The 16,553-nt window shown below is 42.4% G+C and overlaps 3 protein-coding genes across 5 annotated transcripts; 2 read left to right on the forward strand and 1 right to left on the reverse strand.

Annotated features, from left to right (window-relative positions):
- Position 1: 1 nt before the first annotated feature.
- Positions 2 to 6,617, forward strand: LOC135333529 (mucin-2-like). 2 transcript variants are annotated; one of them, XM_064528502.1, is made up of 11 exons: positions 2 to 149; positions 1,273 to 1,471; positions 1,648 to 2,146; positions 2,256 to 2,482; positions 2,566 to 2,799; positions 3,035 to 3,774; positions 4,145 to 4,328; positions 5,331 to 5,477; positions 5,602 to 5,744; positions 6,027 to 6,110; positions 6,302 to 6,617. In XM_064528502.1, the coding sequence occupies exons 2-11, from the start codon at positions 1,279 to 1,281 to the stop codon at positions 6,449 to 6,451; spliced, it is 2,601 nt and encodes an 866-aa protein (XP_064384572.1). In that variant the 5' UTR covers positions 2 to 149; positions 1,273 to 1,278; the 3' UTR covers positions 6,452 to 6,617. The 2 variants fall into 2 exon arrangements, 1 of the variants encoding a protein (XP_064384572.1); XR_010393951.1 differs by lacking the exon at positions 6,302 to 6,617 and having other exon boundaries at positions 5,585 to 5,744; positions 6,027 to 6,113.
- A 710-nt stretch (positions 6,618 to 7,327) lies between these two features.
- LOC135333515 (peroxisomal membrane protein 4-like) lies at positions 7,328 to 9,580 on the reverse strand. Its single transcript, XM_064528489.1, has 5 exons — positions 9,450 to 9,580; positions 8,777 to 8,852; positions 8,545 to 8,607; positions 7,899 to 8,097; positions 7,328 to 7,656 (listed from the first exon to the last, which is right to left on the reverse strand). The coding sequence occupies exons 2-5, from the start codon at positions 8,848 to 8,850 to the stop codon at positions 7,396 to 7,398; spliced, it is 597 nt and encodes a 198-aa protein (XP_064384559.1). The 5' UTR covers positions 8,851 to 8,852; positions 9,450 to 9,580; the 3' UTR covers positions 7,328 to 7,395.
- Positions 9,581 to 9,583: 3 nt separating this feature from the next.
- LOC135333514 (methionine aminopeptidase 2-like) lies at positions 9,584 to 15,168 on the forward strand. Of its 2 annotated transcripts, none has more exons than XM_064528488.1 (11): positions 9,584 to 9,719; positions 9,831 to 9,969; positions 10,184 to 10,327; positions 10,446 to 10,588; positions 11,342 to 11,448; positions 11,716 to 11,831; positions 12,116 to 12,234; positions 12,392 to 12,485; positions 13,200 to 13,385; positions 13,569 to 13,788; positions 14,943 to 15,168. In XM_064528488.1, exons 1-11 carry the CDS (start codon positions 9,654 to 9,656, stop codon positions 15,112 to 15,114), a joined length of 1,506 nt encoding a protein of 501 aa, XP_064384558.1. In that variant the 5' UTR covers positions 9,584 to 9,653; the 3' UTR covers positions 15,115 to 15,168. The 2 variants fall into 2 exon arrangements, with proteins under 2 accessions (XP_064384558.1, XP_064384557.1); XM_064528487.1 differs by having other exon boundaries at positions 9,586 to 9,719; positions 9,819 to 9,969.
- Positions 15,169 to 16,553: the final 1,385 nt, after the last annotated feature.

Here is a 16,553-nt window from a genome sequence, read left to right on the forward strand (position 1 = left end):
TCTCTCTACCACAAATGCGAGCCACGCCCACTCATCTCAGCATAAACACTGTGAAGGGCTGTGTTTGTGTACTTTTATGGTCACAGCAGATCAGGGGTAGAGCTACTAAATGCTAGCACAGAGTAATCTTATAGCGCAGGAGCATAAAGGTGAGTGCAATTGGCAAGGCTGTATATTTCTGGTGTGTTTCAGGTGATGTGACCTGAGGGTTTGTACATGTAGAACTACATGTAGATCTACCCACAGCATCTCACTCATATTACTGTTGTAATCTGTAATCTATCTTGTGGGAAGATTGTGGGAAGATGGTTTTGTATACAAATGTAGCAAGAAAATTGCTGCAATTTCAGCGTATTGTTTGTAATGATTCCCAACTCACCCATTGCAGAATAAGTTTTCATAAGTAAAATTGTGCTTTTCTTCCCAACCACAATCACATACTATATTAATATATACCATGGCCACATTTGTTGCTAGCTAGTTTCCTAAGTTAACTACTGTACATGTATGTAAGTGTATCGTATCGTATCGGCTGTGATATGAATCGTGACTCATTGTTGCTGTTGTCTGTAGAGAAGCTTTGCATACATCGATGCTAGTACTAATTACACAACACTACATGTAGCTAGCCACTGGCTCTGGTTAAAGGATATAAGGTAGGCAACTTAATCCCATGTACTACAACAGGATCATTGTCTAGAGTATTTTGGGTCTGTCTAGATAATTATGTCACTTTGGATACGTTGCCATTGGTTGGTGAACGAATGCTGCCACAAAAGAAGACTAAACATATGCACTAATGTCATATGATACCAGTGCAGTACGTGTCACTGTATGGGCTCTGCATTATGTGTGATGCACTTGGCTGGCAGTGACCATAATAGGCTCAAAATCCCTATATAAGAAATAATGGTAAAATTAATTGTGCCATTTGTACTATAAATGACCCTACAGTGGGAATTATCCATAGGATGCATACAGGTACGTATTGAATTACATTTCCTTAGCCACTATTCTGGGTGGCGAATTTGGCTAATTTGTGATACATACTTTAATATCATCATTCATACTAGAACTTGTCTTAGCTCGCCGAATGTGGCACATGTATTCTTACACTATAGTTAGAGGCATACTAGATTTGTCTCGAATTTCCATGGCATCGTTTCTGTTAACAGCAAAGTAGTATCAATTAGGTCTATACACTATACAATACTTGGAATTTCCTAGCTGTTACCTTATTAGCACGGTTTACATTCCTCGTTATTCCTTCAGGTAGCAATGACTGAAGCAGTGGTGTCCTTACTCCCACAAAGACCACCTCCTCCCAATCGCACTACTAGCCCGGTGGGTGTGTCTAATCCAGCCCCCAAACAATTGTCAGAGAGAGAGGATAGTTTCCGTTTTGTCGACTCTAGGGCTAAGTCCAAACAAAAGCCACAGTTATCACCAACCACCAAACAGAAGTCTAGCAGTAAGTACATAATTATATGTACAGAGAATGCCCCTTAGTTCCTTCATTGGAACCATGCATACCTTCCAAGCTGTCCCCTTTTTGTATGCACACATTTTGCTGAGCATGCTTTGCATAGTGAGATACATGTACGACCATTGTACGCTTCGACTCTTAATGTGTGTTTATAATTACAGACCAACCCCTCCGCTCAAGTTCTGCCTCTCCCGACCATGGCTTCACTATCATAGATTCTAAACACTCCCCCCTCCTAGAGCGCCATTCACCCACCAAGGTGTCCGTCCCACCCCCTAGACCACACCCACCCACACGACAGAACACTACCAGTGAGGGACGTGAGTCTGGTGAGGCTATTAATGGACGTGGTGTATCTCGGCAAGTGAGTCAACCTCTTGACAGTGTGGAGGTATGTGTTGACGGTGATGCTCGTGAGGGTGGAGAACCTGTACCTGTGCCACTTGTGGACCACCCTCCCCCTCCGTCTACTAAGGTGTCCCAACCCCCAGCCCGCCCACAGCAGCCTCCAATGAGACAGCAAAGTGTCACTGTTACGAGTACTAGTAGTCAGAGCGATGTCAGTGAGGGAGGAGACAGACATAACAGTGTGGGCAAGCAGCCAGTGAAAGATGAACAAGTTACTGAAACAAAAGCAGAAGACAAAGAAACTGAGGCAAAGTAAGTATTGTATTTTTGTAGTTGTACATGCATCATCCTCTCACCTCACGAACAAAATAAAAAGTGATAAAATAAACTACAAACACCCGTACTATCCCTCCTTTTCCAGTCAGCGAGCTCGACCGGGGCGCCCCCCTCCACCCAGGTCAAAGAGTGTACCCAGAGCAAAATCCCTTACAGAACACAAACAGAAGAGAATGAGAGAGCGATCACCTACCATTGATGTGACTACTCGAATTGCACATCAGGAGGGCAAGCTACCTAACACACAGAAGAGAACAATGAGAGAGCGATCACCTACCATTGATGTGACTACTCGCATTGCACATCAGGAGGGTAAGCTACCTAACACCATTACTTGCACAGGATTCCACATTGCGACTCTTTAATTATGCTTGTACACACATTTTTCTCTACAGATCTTCAGAACCGGCCGGCTCAACCGTCTACTAAACCTTCACTCAATCACTCAGTCCCTCAATCTCCTACCCATACCACACCCCCTTCAACTACGCCCCCTCCAACCACCCCGACTCGACTGTCTCCCCACGTTCCAATAGACTCTTTGGTGGACTTGAGTGAGGGAGTGGAGACCTCACTAGCTAATGAAGGCAGCCAAAACGAGAACGGAGCTCCAAAAACTAGTCCTGTTGGTAAGTTTTTGTCATGTACATATGTATGTAACGCAAGTAAAATATAGTTGAATCTGAGCAGTGTTCAGACCCCCTAAAACCTTGTAACAGCATATGCCGTTGTTGTCTGCCAGTAGTATGAATCCATAATAATTATCGTGACTCGTATTGCAGTATATAATAATGCATAAAAGGTCTTGAAGAGCATTAATTTTGCTATGTCCGTGTGCATGTTGCCTATAATAATTGTATGCAGAACCAACGCCCCCCCGTCCTTCGGTGCGAAGCCCACCTCCACCCCCCACCAGGAACTTAGAGAGCACACCCACCCGACACACCACCCCTCAACAGCCAGCAGTTATCCCAGTGCCACACGAGAATCCTTTAGTTTACAAAAACACATCATCCCCTGAAGAAACTCTGTCCAGCACACCAGCTGATGCATCCAATGTTACAGCTGATACTAACAGTCCCACAGCTGCGTCCAGCCCCCCTGTAATACCAGCACGCCCTTATATGCCGCCTAGACCATTTCCCCCTCGACCAAACTCTGGAAGCAAACGGGCCCCTGCCAAGCCAAAGAGATCAAATCATCCAAGTAAAAAAGTGGCGAAATCTCACACAGCAATAGATTTGTCTCCAAGGATGTCGCATGGCAAGCCTCCAAGGTCACATGACATGAAATCCCCACATAGCTTGGCACCCCAGTCACACGACAGTGCTGGCGGCAGCAAGGCTATAATGGCCTCTGTCGAAGTATCGCAAGTGGAGCCAGATACGCCGGAATACCCAAACACACCCACTCTATCAATAACAAACCACGATGTAGTTCAGTTTGGCTTCCCGTCTCATCCGAATAACAGCATCTCTGCAGCATCGCCAGACTATGATAGCTCACTTCCTGCTACTGTGGATGTTACGCAGTCAATGCCGGCCACACTGCCTCCTGTAGAGCGAGAGATAAGTGAGGAAGGTGCCACTGAAGGGAGGGACGAGGTGAGAAAACTAATTATGCTTTACTCATTTAAAACCTGAGTGCATTGGTCTAAGAGGCCTTTCGCTGAAAAGTGTTGAGCTAACCTGTGCATTAACGTACATGTGTACCGGGTAACACATGTATTTGTTGTAGTGTGTTTGTAGAGTTGTCATGGTCACAAGGACATCGTTGTGTATGTTGTACTTTTTCAACGGTGACATTGTTTAGCGTTATTAAGTTGGATATTTGGCCCGTCATAATTATGATTTAGATGAAATAATACATTTCAAAAGTGTTTGATGCTTGCAACGATAATGGATGCCCTCGTAGTGTTGAGAATCAGACTTACTAATACTCAAATACAGTGAACTGGATTGTTTGAATTTGCAGGTAGCTGATTTGCAACCGTCCAAGTCTTCTTCACGGTTTAGAGGCAAGAAAATGTTCAGCTCAATGAAGAAAGGTATTAAAAGTTTGCGTCTTCCTCGTAAGCCCATTCGTGCAGATGAGGTAAACTCACAAAGGAGAAGGTCTGAGGGCAATGTAGGCATGAGCAGAAGTGAGGACTATCCAGGTACGTGTACATGGTTTAATATGTTTTGTGTCCGATGAGTAACTGTAGTGGTAAGATCACGTGGTTGTTGTGCTTTTAAGTGCCACCATGAGTTCTGCATCCAGCCCGGTTAGCTCAGAGTCGTGGGTTTGAGCTCCACATTGGGCGATGGTAAAATTCTTTTGCTTTTATATCCTCCAAAAATGGATCAAAACTTGTCAACTATAGCTATAGGTATAGGATATACCACACCTAAAAGGAGGATATGCACCCATATATCCTCCGCTACCGTGATTACTCCGAGGCGGAGTCGAGGGGTATGTAACCACGGTAGCGGAGGATATATAGGGTGCATATCCTCCGAGTAGGTGTGGCATATCTGACTTATACCACGTGACCGCAGCACTATAAAAGGACCTCCCCCTAGCAACAATTCAATCACGATGCAGACTGCAAAAAACAACAAGACTATGCCGGATTTTGCAGCCGTCAAAGAGCTAGTTTCCTTGGTCCAAGCGTTGACCATTCGACGTCGCTTACTGGAGTTGCAAGCTCTTCTTGGATAAAATGTATCTAAACCGCACCCATGGACCCATGGAAGCTTAGCCATCTTGTTGGAGAGCACCTTCCGTGTTTCTGCCGTCGCTTTGAGTTTTAGTACCGTCAAGCAGGCTATTTTCTCTTTGCTTACTTTCTTGAACAAATGAAAAAACTAAAAACAACTTGAAAACTGTGCATGCCTGGGGCTGTATGCTAATATTCTATATATCCTACAGCTGTTGACCAATGAGATCAATTTGTGGTGACGTAAGTGTGGTATATATAACCTAGCTTGGTTAATCTCAGGGTAATGCGTTGTAACCCCACACTATATAGGTGTTTTATTTTTAATAGTCACCAATTTTTAATTTGCATCAAATTTCAACTTTAATATTCAATTAAGATGGTTCACATTCTTGGACTCTTTGATGTACATCATTATGCTTGTATTTGTTATTACTTGGTCCTTGTTCTCACCTGCAGACCCGCTTCCTCAAGGAATAATCGAGCCACTGGTAGTCAAGTGTGTGGCGTACCTCAACAGAGATGATGTGCTTGTGGAACAGGGCCTGTTCAGAATACCGGGAGACCTGGCTGCCATCAGGAAACTCAGGACTTCCTTCCTAAATGGTCAGTACTCGAGGGTATTGTTGTACAGTACGTTGTACTAGCTCTTCTTGTTGAATACTCGTCCTTTACTCGTTATCATTATCATTATCTATATATACCCACATCAGGCTACATGTACCTGCAGGTGTTGATGTGGACCTTGGGGATGTGTTGGACCCTCACACTGTGTGTGGACTGCTCAAGCTTCACTTTAGAGAGTTGCGGGTGTCTATGATCCCTCGAGGACCACCCCTCGCTGAGCTCATTCACAATGTCAAGGAGAGAAATGTAAGTCATGTTCTCTTGCGTTGTGACGTTATTGTAACTCACTTCTGTTTCCAATCATGTACATGTGCGTGTGTAATCATGTTATTTCGCTGTTCACTTCAATTATTCAATTCCACTTATATAACTGAAACGGTTCGCTCTGTCTATACTTGTCAACTGTGGTCAGCATGTCTTTTTACAGATTACTGGTAATCAGGAAAGCCACCTCTCAGCTATAGTATACATTGTATAGTCGTATAGTTGATCATGCACTCACTGCCTTCGATCATTGTAATTATACAGGTTGATGGTGTGCATCAACTATTGAGTAAAATAAATGTCACTCACATAGCCACACTGAGAATCGTCACCGAAGTTCTGGCTAAGGTACGTAGGTTTATGTTCAGCTTTCACAACTTACATTAATTTGCATACAATGTATAAAAATTGGTATCACACTCTGCAATTCCCCGGCCTTTCTTTTGTAGATAATTACCAAGATTGCTCATTCCCTATAGAATGCCAATATTACCCACCCTCCACACACACCATTAAAACGCCCACACCCAATTATGCAGGTGGTGTCCCATTCTGATGTAAACAGAATGACAGCTGGTACTCTGGCTACGTCGTGTGGACCATCTATATTCCCCTACCTACCACCTAGCAACGCCAACCAACTCCTCAAGTTTCTCGTAGACCACTGTCAGGAGATATTCGAAACCTAGCAACAACATACACAACAGAACTATATTTATCAATCAGTGTTTTTAGATTGTGAGATACCTTTATAATTTGCACCAACAGCGCTATATAAGGAGCACTTTTTACGAATTTTTTTTACACATTAAATTTTTACTTTTAATAATTATAAAGATAAAATTAATAACAGGATGATTGATCACTAAATTTAGCTAGTACGATGCTGCCTAGTTAGATCATAGAGCATGAGACTCTTCATCTCAGGGTCTAGTCTCGTGAGGGCCACATTGGACGTAACTTTTGCCCAATAGAAACTGAATTGCGACAAAATCACCATCCTTGGGATAGTGTATAGCCTGGTTAGCTCAGTCAGTAAGAGCATGGCTCTTAATCTTAGGGTCGTGGGTTCGGTACGAGCCCCACATCGAGACGAAACTTCATTTTGATTTTCCCGATTGAAACTAATTTGACAAAATCACCATACAATGCAACCACGCAGCCTAGTTTGGTTAGTTTACTAATCTTAGGGTCATGGGTTCGCATTGTGCGAAACTTTTGTTTGAATTGTGACAAAATCACCATTCGTTTAACCAGTTAGACTCTTAATCTCAGGGTCGTGGGTTCAAGCCCCACATCGGTGTGTTTGTAATTTTCCTGAATTGTGACAAAATTCAAAATTAATCACCATTTGTTTAACGATGCAACCTGGTTAGCTCAGTCGGTAGAGCACGAGACTCTTTATAATTTCAGGGTCGTGGGTTCAAGCCCCACATGCATTGGGCGAAACGTTTTGTTTTTGTGACATAATTAAAAACATGAATACTTGTACTGTCACAGCAATGTTAGTCATGTTCGAGCCCTATACATTGGGTGAACATGCATTTAAAGGTAATTTGACCATCGCATCTTAAAAAAGTGTGATTGACTATAAGCACAAAAATCAATCCTTACACTAATAACAATGACCTATTCACCATAATAAACTATTGTTATAGACCAGAAAGTCCCAGACATTGCTCCATACAGTACTATCATTATAAATATACGTCATAGAGTTCTGTAGCGATGGTTGCAGCGTGCCCTTCTGGTATTCAAATAGACAGAGCACAATTCCCCACATCAGACCAGCAAACAGAGGGAATACGTTAAACTTTGGCTCAGGGAGGTAACCCTTCTTAACAGCCGTCCTCACCAGCCCAACAGAGACCCTTGAGAGTAGGTAGAGGTTCACCTAATGTTGATAGGAGCGGGGATCGAAGATACTGATTGAACACTTAACAAACAAGTATCATATAATTATTATCCAACTGTACAGCAATTATACGTACCTCAGTGATTTAATGAAGCAAACGAATCGAAGGTACAGTAGTGCAATAATTATGTATGTGCATGCATGCAGTGCCCAAAAGGGGCTGATGCATGCAGTCTGATAGATTGTTGATCCGACTCATACGTAGAGAAACATCACCATACCTGCATGTTGACTTTGTTGTTCTCCCCGAACACAGCATAACCCCCCATGAACGCAGCCAGGAAGTTTTGTAGTGGATGTGTTCGTCCAGTCACCCTCTGCATGATCAACATGAGGGTCTTGTAGATGGCTGTCAACATGGCGAGGTTCTTAGCATGCTGAAACGTGGCTCGAAGTATGAACGCAAACTTATCTTGCAGTCTGCAGGAAGTGGGCATAACTATTCGTTACATGGGGATAAGATCAATACTAATATTACACATGTATAATTATAGCTAGAACAATGGACCATCAGGCAAGCGTGTTATGAATGATTATAATTTAACTTTGTGACATTATGACAAGCCCCTGTCGAATATAAGCCAAATCTATACTATAACTACTATATGTAGTACTGGACAAGTGACTGGTATCAGCTCTTGCTTATACCGTATATCAGGTTTAAAATGCGAGGTTCTTTCGATTGAGAATTTCGCATAAATCGCAAACGAAATAGAGTGCAGAGTATGCGCACGTAATTTGCAATAGTTAGAAACACAATCAGGCTTGCATGTACAGTGTCATTCACATTCAATCTTGCATTCTAAACCGTAAGTAATAATCGAATAGGTAACTACGTACGTACATGTATCAATACCAACTACTTACGTTCCTTCGTGAAAGAGAAATGTCATCACTAAGGAGTGAGGGAATCGCACCTTCACACCATACCTGAGAGAATATAAATAGTAACAAAAATAACAATAATACATTAAATGTAACATTAAATGTAACATGGTAGGAATAATTATGATTTGACATTGTATGGAAGCCAATCATGGTGCTGGTTTTGTTGCAGCCCTGTACCTATACATTGCCTCACTATAATAATTATACTAACATGAATCCATTCCTGAGTCCCTTGATGATAGCCAGTAGAGGCCTGTAATGGGGGTTTAGCAGAATACTCTCCATATCTGCGGGAATGGAGAATATATGCATGTAGGTTGGGACCACGCTAGTCTAGCTTGCTAGATATCGTAATTACCTGATGTAATTACACAAGCACTTCTAGGCATAAAAAATTGCATAAAAAAGTGCGTTCACTACGTACAGCTAGTCTAGAGTGCAATCTTATAGGTACGTGGGTCAATTGACGGTTCAGGTTTAGTCTCTGTATTTACAGCTCCATCTATACAGTGAAGTAAGGTGCAGTGATTCCAGCCCCCCTCCTCTGATCACTATGCATATGCAAATTCATGACCGCAAGTTAAGTAGGTGTGATGAGTGGGCGATATTGACGTTTTACAAATCTACAACCTGATTGGCAGCGCCAAAATCCTGGCGCAAGGGACAACTCAACATGCACGTTGTTTCCAGACCCTTTTTTCCGTGAGAGGGTGTGATTGCAAGACTAGCACGTCTACACACAGAAAAATGGGCGGGACAGCATGCGCTATTGATCTCATCTATTCACCTGCCCATTTTTCTAAAGGGGAAGATATCTAGCATATGTATACTAGCATATGTATGTACATACGGAGGTGTTACCACTACCACAAAAAGAAACCCACCTGGCTAGGCCGGCTATGGGCGGGCAGCTCAGAGACTTCTGTTCTTCTTGACCTTTTAATGGTGAATAGATGGGCGTGGCATGTACAGTTCTAATTAAGTGATATGTCTATGGTTTACCCACGTGTTTCATTAAATATCAAAAACTGCAAGCTCACTCTTCTTGGTCTTATAAACATTATTGTATACATGTACATCTACATTCCATGATGGAGCCATCACAAATTGTCCAGGAGCCTCAGGCTGCAGCTACAGACACAGCCAAACCTGAGGTGAGGATGGTATCTTTGTACCAGCATGTCCAATCCTGATCGATCGATGGTCAACGATAAAATAAATAATGCATAAAATTTATGACTAGTTTTGCATAGATTGTTGTGCAGGATAATGAGGAGGAAAATTCTACCTCAATAACCACCCAAGCTCCCGAAGCGACTGCCACTAGTGAAGAGGCACCAAAGAAAAAGAAGAAAAAGAAAAAGAAAAAACCTGCTGCAGAACGGCCAGAAGAAGAGACCACAAGTAAGTTTTTGAGGCTGGTCAATTTGAGGTTTTTTATTATTTTAGTACAAGTCATGTGTACATGTACCAAGTCTGAATTACTTCTTCATGCACACTGTTGTGCATGTACATCTCAGTAGCATCATAACTGTGGAGTTGCTCGGCCAGACCTACATGTACATGTACATTGTATGTAACTAGTAATAATTCAAAATTTTTTTTTCTTCTGATTTAGCTGGAGGTGTAGCTGATTGCAAGACTACTGATGAACCAGTGGAAGGAGCAGAAGCTAGTGAAGCCACAAAGAAAAAGAAAAAGAAGAAAAAGAAAACTGGAGGAAGTGAAGAAGACTATCTACACCCTCTCACTAACCCAACAGGTGCGCTGCAAAGGTGGATCCTTTAAATAGCTACAAGTGGTATACATTTATAATGATATCTCATTAGTCATTCTACTGAGAGGTTTACTCTGACGGGTACAAATTGCTTATCCTCCAGACATTCGACTGTTGTTTTCGGACAGTTACCGTGAGCCCACTGAGCCCAGAGCAACTGTGAGACAGACTAATCCGCCCACCGTACCCATCACAACTCAATACCCTGGGGGAGAGTATCCCCAGGGTATGCACATGCCATACACTGTAAGTATAATTATGTATAGGAAACCATTTATTAAGGTCAAATCGTTTTACTTGCACATACCGTATAGCGGGTATATTTCGAGGGTATAAATTTTCGAAAATGCCTTTAGAAAGGTTTTTGGGGATTTAATTTTTGTGGAATAGCAGCCTTTTTGCAGCATGCATGCATGCGAAATTAAATTCGCGGTTATAAATGTTCGTACACCTGCTTAATCCGCGAAAACCACAAATATTTATACCCTCGAAATATACCCGCTATACCAGTGGCGGATCCAGGGGGAGATCCCAGGGTGCCACGGATCCCCCCTTTCAGACTAAGCTATTGTGGCTTTACTACAGCTACCAGCTAGCTATTTATCAGTTTTGTAGCTATTGTAATTTGATTCAATGATTGTATATACCTGTTGTTCTGATGCATCAAGAGTGTTTAGGTTAGCCTAGGTTAGCTAGTTGACTGTTTGTGGCAGCTAGCTAGCTCTAGCTAGCTCTACGCAAGTCTATTATGGGATTTCCCCTGGCTGAGTATGGGATTTTCCCTAGTTACGTGTGACCGGAAGTGGGCGTAACCCCAACAATTTCGCGCTGCGCGCTCGTAGTTTGGAACCCCCCTTTCATTTTTCCTGGATCCGCCACTGTACAATTTAAATTATGTAGTTCGTCCTAAAAAGCTCACGAAGACCAGCCGAGAATACCCATATGTTTTTAGCTTCATGTTGCATGTACATGTATTGATGGTGTAATGTGACATCATAGGACGACCAGGTGGCGTCCCAGCGGTTCACTAGTGAAGAGAAGAGAGCACTGGAGAGGACACAGCTGGACATCTACTCGGACTTTAGGAGGGCAGCCGAAGCACACAGGTAGGTGTGGGAGGGGGGAGATGTGTAATGATCGAACAATCAATACAATACAGTACATGTAATACTGTACGTGTATACACACTTCTGGCCAAAGTTCTCAAGTTCGCTGGGTATGTACCAATGCTTACCGTATCTACTGGCGAAAGGCTTTTGATTTGGGGGTTGCGATTCCACCAACATCCAATTACATGTAGCTGCAAATATTCTAATTATGCCTGCTACTATGACAGTATGGTATCGTGACCTATCTCTGCTCTGCTTGTGCAGACAGACTCGCAAGTTTATGCAGCGCTGGATCAAGCCTGGGGTGAAGCTGATAGACATGTGTGAGCTGCTAGAAGACACTGCCAGGAACATGGTGGAGGCCAATGGTCTCAAGTCAGGTGAAGAATACACTCGTTTAGCTGAAACTATCTAACCCATATGGGCTCTATGTAACTCCAGCGTACCACGTACATTCTGCTTACACCATCCGCAGATAGTCTATAACTTGACTGTCCATTTTCTGACGTACATGTACATTCTTGTATTATTATATACAATGTCTACATCATGTACAGTATATACATGTAATACAGTTGGCTGTAATTATGGTGGTCTCACTATCAACCATTTTTACAACCAACTACTGCTGCAACTTGATACCTTTTCCATGTATTCACAACAGGTCTTGCATTCCCTACTGGGTGCTCGATCAACCACTGTGCTGCCCACTACACACCAAATGCTGGGGACAACACTGTACTGCAGTACGATGACATCATGAAGGTCGACTTTGGCACACAAGTGAGTCTCCCAACAGGTACTTATTCAATACCTGCTCCAAGGTTTATTACAGCTCCATACATGTAGGTTAATACATGTGTCTAGGTGAGAGCTCCTAGTATAATAGTGAATTAAATATCTGGGTGTGTACTTTGCAAGACGTTTGATACTGTTGCAGGTGAATGGGTACATCATTGACTGTGCCTTCACGGTGGCCTTCAACCCAAAGTTTGACCCCCTAATGACTGCAGTCAAGGAGGCTACAAATACCGGTGAGAGCTAGTAATACATGCACTCCGGGTTTCTGTGACAATAATGCTTATTTTACGTACCTGTACATGTAGGTGTATGTAACAAGATTATTACGTTACATGTATGTTCATTGGTCGCATCATAGACAAATTAGTAACAAGGATTGGAAATGAACATTTTTCCGTGAAACACTCTGCATTATAGGGCGTGGCTAAAATTATATTTATAGTCAGCATGCTCATTACCTCTCTTGACTACCATACAATGTGTGTACTCAGAAATAGTGAAATTGATCACTGTTCAATGTTGATTTTTCTATATAAGAAAACCTAGCTCTAAAAGGTCGACTAAGGCAGAGTGTTTCACCCATTTACACAGGGAGGCCCGGTCGTTTCCAATCCCTCTCTTGTTCTATCTATGGTTACATGCATAAATATAGCAGCAACCCAGCATTAACCTCTCTTTGCTAGTTCCAATTTTTACATGTACTTTCTTTCTTTTTCTTTCCCTACACACACACACTGTAAATGTAAAAATATGCTCTAGCTTTCTGCGCATGATTTATTACAGCCGTGTTGTGTTTCCTAATTATAGGCATTGGGCCGCTGAGTTTTGCATGTATTGGAAGCAACACATTTTAATAATTAAACACTAACTGTACTATACAATGTTTAGTTATTCTTGAGTTCAGGCAGTGATAGTGATATTGATGTAATGTTAGTGTTATCCTATAGGCATCAAAGCAGCTGGCATTGATGTGCGTCTGTGTGATGTGGGGGAGCAGATCCAGGAGGTGATGGAGTCATATGAGGTAGAGCTAGATGGGAAGACACATCAGGTCAAGCCCATCCGTAACCTCAACGGTCATTCGGTGGGGCAGTACAATATACATGCCGGGAAGACTGTCCCCATTGTGAAGGGTGAGAGACTGTGGTGCTACTGTCTTACAACGAAATTGACAAAATAATACGTTTTATACACACATTATATTGCGCAAGCGAGGTATATGGTAGTGTGTATCTGTGTGTAAGTACGTACGTGTAAAGGATTTGTGTTCACTGGTGTACTGTAACTTACAAGTACCTGTCAATTAAAATGTGCAGGTGGTGATGCCACTCGTATGGAAGAGGGGGAGTTCTATGCAATCGAGACGTTTGGCTCGACTGGTAAAGGATTGGTTCACGATGACATGGAATGCTCTCACTATATGAAGAACTACGAGGTCGGCCATGTTCCACTGAGACTTCAGCGAGCAAAGTCGCTGCTCAACGTCATTAATCAAAACTTTGGCACTCTCGCATTTTGTCGGAGGTGGCTCGACAGGTGAGAGGATACAATATACTGTACTTGCAATAACTTTGGTTTGATTGTTAGCATGTCAGTACCTGTAGTACCGTATAACGTGTAATTTTTATGGGGCAAAATATTCGTGGTTTTCGTGGTTGGAGGTCTGACCACGAATATTTTACCCACGAATGAAGCGACCTTGCCTACCTTTACCTACAATCCAAGCAGCAACCACGAAAATATTACCCACGAAATGTCTCAATATTGCTGAACCACGAATATTTTGTCCCCGAAAATTACCCGCTATACGGTATTCATGCTAGCCTCCTTCGCAGCCTCTCCTTTTTCTGTTCTTTGTCACAGAAGAGAAATATTGGAGGAACAAAGAAAGAAAGAAGGAAGTAACTAAGAAAAAGGAGAGCCTGCCTTGCTAAGTCGCGTGATCCCCTACTGACGTAGACAAATTTTAACGAGCGTGGGCGAGAGAAAACCTCAATAACTGTCCTCCCACACAGTACTTGGAGCGCATTTACCAGGAACATAATCTGTTATGAACAGTACAGTACAGTGCAGTAGAGTCAGCCTTTGTGAGACCTTTAGTCAGTAGAGGAAGTATGAAAGACTAGAGTAGAGTAGATTATACTGCTGTAATAATTATATCTACTAATCAAGTGGGTCTGTTCTGAACTCAGGAAAAAAAACTGAGCTAAATTTAGATATTTAGTCTCTTTAGTCTTTACTAGGTAAGCCCTCGTCTACGATGTTGATTCTGGCTTACTATCTACGATGCTAACAGCTTTTATTTAGAGTTTGCAATGCGTAGGCATGCTGTAGCTTTTTGCTCTGTCAGGCTCCGCCCAGCTAGTGATTGCCCACGTTCATTTTCACTCGTCTACCACTCGTCTACCGTCACGCGACTTAGCAAGGCAGGCTCTCCTTTTTCTTAGTCTCTTCCTTCTTTCTTTCTTTGTTCCTCCAATTAGTCCCGTATTTTATCTTATTGAACTATGACAAAGAACAGAAAAAGGAGAGGCTGCGAAGGAGGCTATATTCATGCAGTGTGTGTGTCCTCATCACACTAGCTGGCTGTCTCGTGTATAATTATGTGGTGTATACAAAACAGTCATGTATACAAAACAGTCATGTGTAGCTGGACCCATTGTTCACACCCAGCCTCCTTCTCCCTGCAGATTGGGTCAGACCAAATATCTGATGGCCCTGAAGAACCTTGGTGACTCTGGTATAGTAGATGCCTACCCTCCGCTGTGTGACATCAAGGGCAGCTATACAGCGCAGTACGAACACACCATACTGTTGAAGCCAACTAGCAAAGAAATTGTTAGTAAAGGAGAAGACTATTAACTTTGTAATTTATGAATTGTTCCATGTGTTTCTTTAATAATTACCTCTATTTAAGGCGCCACATAAAAATAGAGCTTATGCAGTATAATAATGATCAAGTAGTGTTACGCACTCTTCTGAAAAGGCTGCACTGGCATTCCAAGTAAGAACAAAGTATTATTTTGAAAATCCACGAATCAAAAGAGGAACATGACTACTAGGCCTACTTGCACTAGCCTCCTTTGCAGCCTCTCCTTTTTCTGTTCTTTGTCACAGAAGAGAAATATTGGAGGAACAAAGAAAGAAAGAAGGAAGCAACTAAGAAAAGGAGAGCCTGCCTTGCTAAGTCGCGTGATCCCCTACTGACGTAGACAAATTTTAACGAGCGTGGGCGAGAGAAAACCTCAATAACTGCATGTCCTCCCACACAGTACTTGGAGCGCATTTACCAGGAACATAATCTGTTATGAACAGTACAGTACAGTGCAGTAGAGTCAGCCTTTGTGAGACCTTTAGTCAGTAGAGGAAGTATGAAAGACTAGAGTAGAGTAGACTATACTGCTGTAATAATTATATCTACTAATCAAGTGGGTCTGTTCGAACGTTCTGAACTCGGGAAAAAAAACTGAGCTAAATTTAGATATTTAGTCTCTTTAGTCTTTACTAGGTAAGCCCTCGTCTACGATGTTGATTCTGGCTTACTATCTACGATGCTAACAGCTTTTATTTAGAGTTTGCAATGCGTGCGCGTAGGCCTAGGCATGCTGTAGCCTCTAGCTCTGCACAGGCTCTCCTTTTTCTGTTCTTTATCACAATCGTTCAATAAGATAAAATACTGTATTAATTAGAGGAATAAAGAAAGAAATAGACGTAGAGTTAGGAAAAAGCTGTATCGGGAAGTCGCGTGAGGGTAGAAGGGTGGTAGAAGCAAGAGTGCATAAGAAGAGAAGAGTGTCGAACTACTGATACTTCTACACAAACACTGTGCACAAAGTAACATGACTCGCACGTGATAAAGTATTGTAAATTTACTAGTAATCTCCTAGTAAATGTTAACCGTGACGTTTTTAGGGGTGTGGTAATCGAACAATTCTAGCTAGTTGTTCCCGTTCAACGTTCAGAGCTTGTGGAGCTGCTCACTGCACACTGATAGGAGACGATCTCTTCACAAAAATCATCTAAATAGAGACAATAGTCGAGTTGATCCTCTTCACTTGCACTGTTTACTCACTATTAACAACTTTTGTGCGTTGCGTAATTATGCGCAAACGTCATCAATTGCGAGTTGCTCACGTGCAATTGACAGGATGTCACGTTACTTTGTGCACAGTGTTTGTGTAGAAGTATCAGTAGTTCGACACTCTTCTCTTCTTATGCACTCTTGGTAGAAGGGTGAAAATGAGCGTGGGCATACTGAGCTAGAGATGTTGGACTGCCCACGCAGAGGTCTACGACTAATA

This window comes from Halichondria panicea, chromosome 3 (assembly GCF_963675165.1).
Source record: "Halichondria panicea chromosome 3, odHalPani1.1, whole genome shotgun sequence".
NCBI classification, from domain to species: domain Eukaryota; kingdom Metazoa; phylum Porifera; class Demospongiae; order Suberitida; family Halichondriidae; genus Halichondria; species Halichondria panicea.

Bases quoted from the DNA above. Each gene is read 5' to 3' on its own strand.
- LOC135333529 (XM_064528502.1), top strand. From the start codon at position 1,279: ATGACTGAAGCAGTGGTGTCCTTACTCCCACAAAGACCACCTCCTCCC. The intron at 1,472-1,647 runs GTAAGTACATAA...TTATAATTACAG, and splicing joins CACCAAACAGAAGTCTAGCA to ACCAACCCCTCCGCTCAAGT. The intron at 4,329-5,330 runs GTACGTGTACAT...TCTCACCTGCAG, and splicing joins CAGAAGTGAGGACTATCCAG to ACCCGCTTCCTCAAGGAATA.
- LOC135333515 (XM_064528489.1), bottom strand. From the start codon at position 8,850: ATGGAGAGTATTCTGCTAAACCCCCATTACAGGCCTCTACTGGCTATC. The intron at 8,608-8,776 runs GTTAGTATAATT...ATATTCTCTCAG, and splicing joins GGACTCAGGAATGGATTCAT to GTATGGTGTGAAGGTGCGAT. The intron at 8,098-8,544 runs GTAAGTAGTTGG...CACTTCCTGCAG, and splicing joins TTTCTCTTTCACGAAGGAAC to ACTGCAAGATAAGTTTGCGT.
- LOC135333514 (XM_064528487.1), top strand. From the start codon at position 9,654: ATGATGGAGCCATCACAAATTGTCCAGGAGCCTCAGGCTGCAGCTACA. The intron at 9,720-9,818 runs GTGAGGATGGTA...AGTTTTGCATAG, and splicing joins CAGACACAGCCAAACCTGAG to ATTGTTGTGCAGGATAATGA. The intron at 9,970-10,183 runs GTAAGTTTTTGA...CTTCTGATTTAG, and splicing joins GCCAGAAGAAGAGACCACAA to CTGGAGGTGTAGCTGATTGC.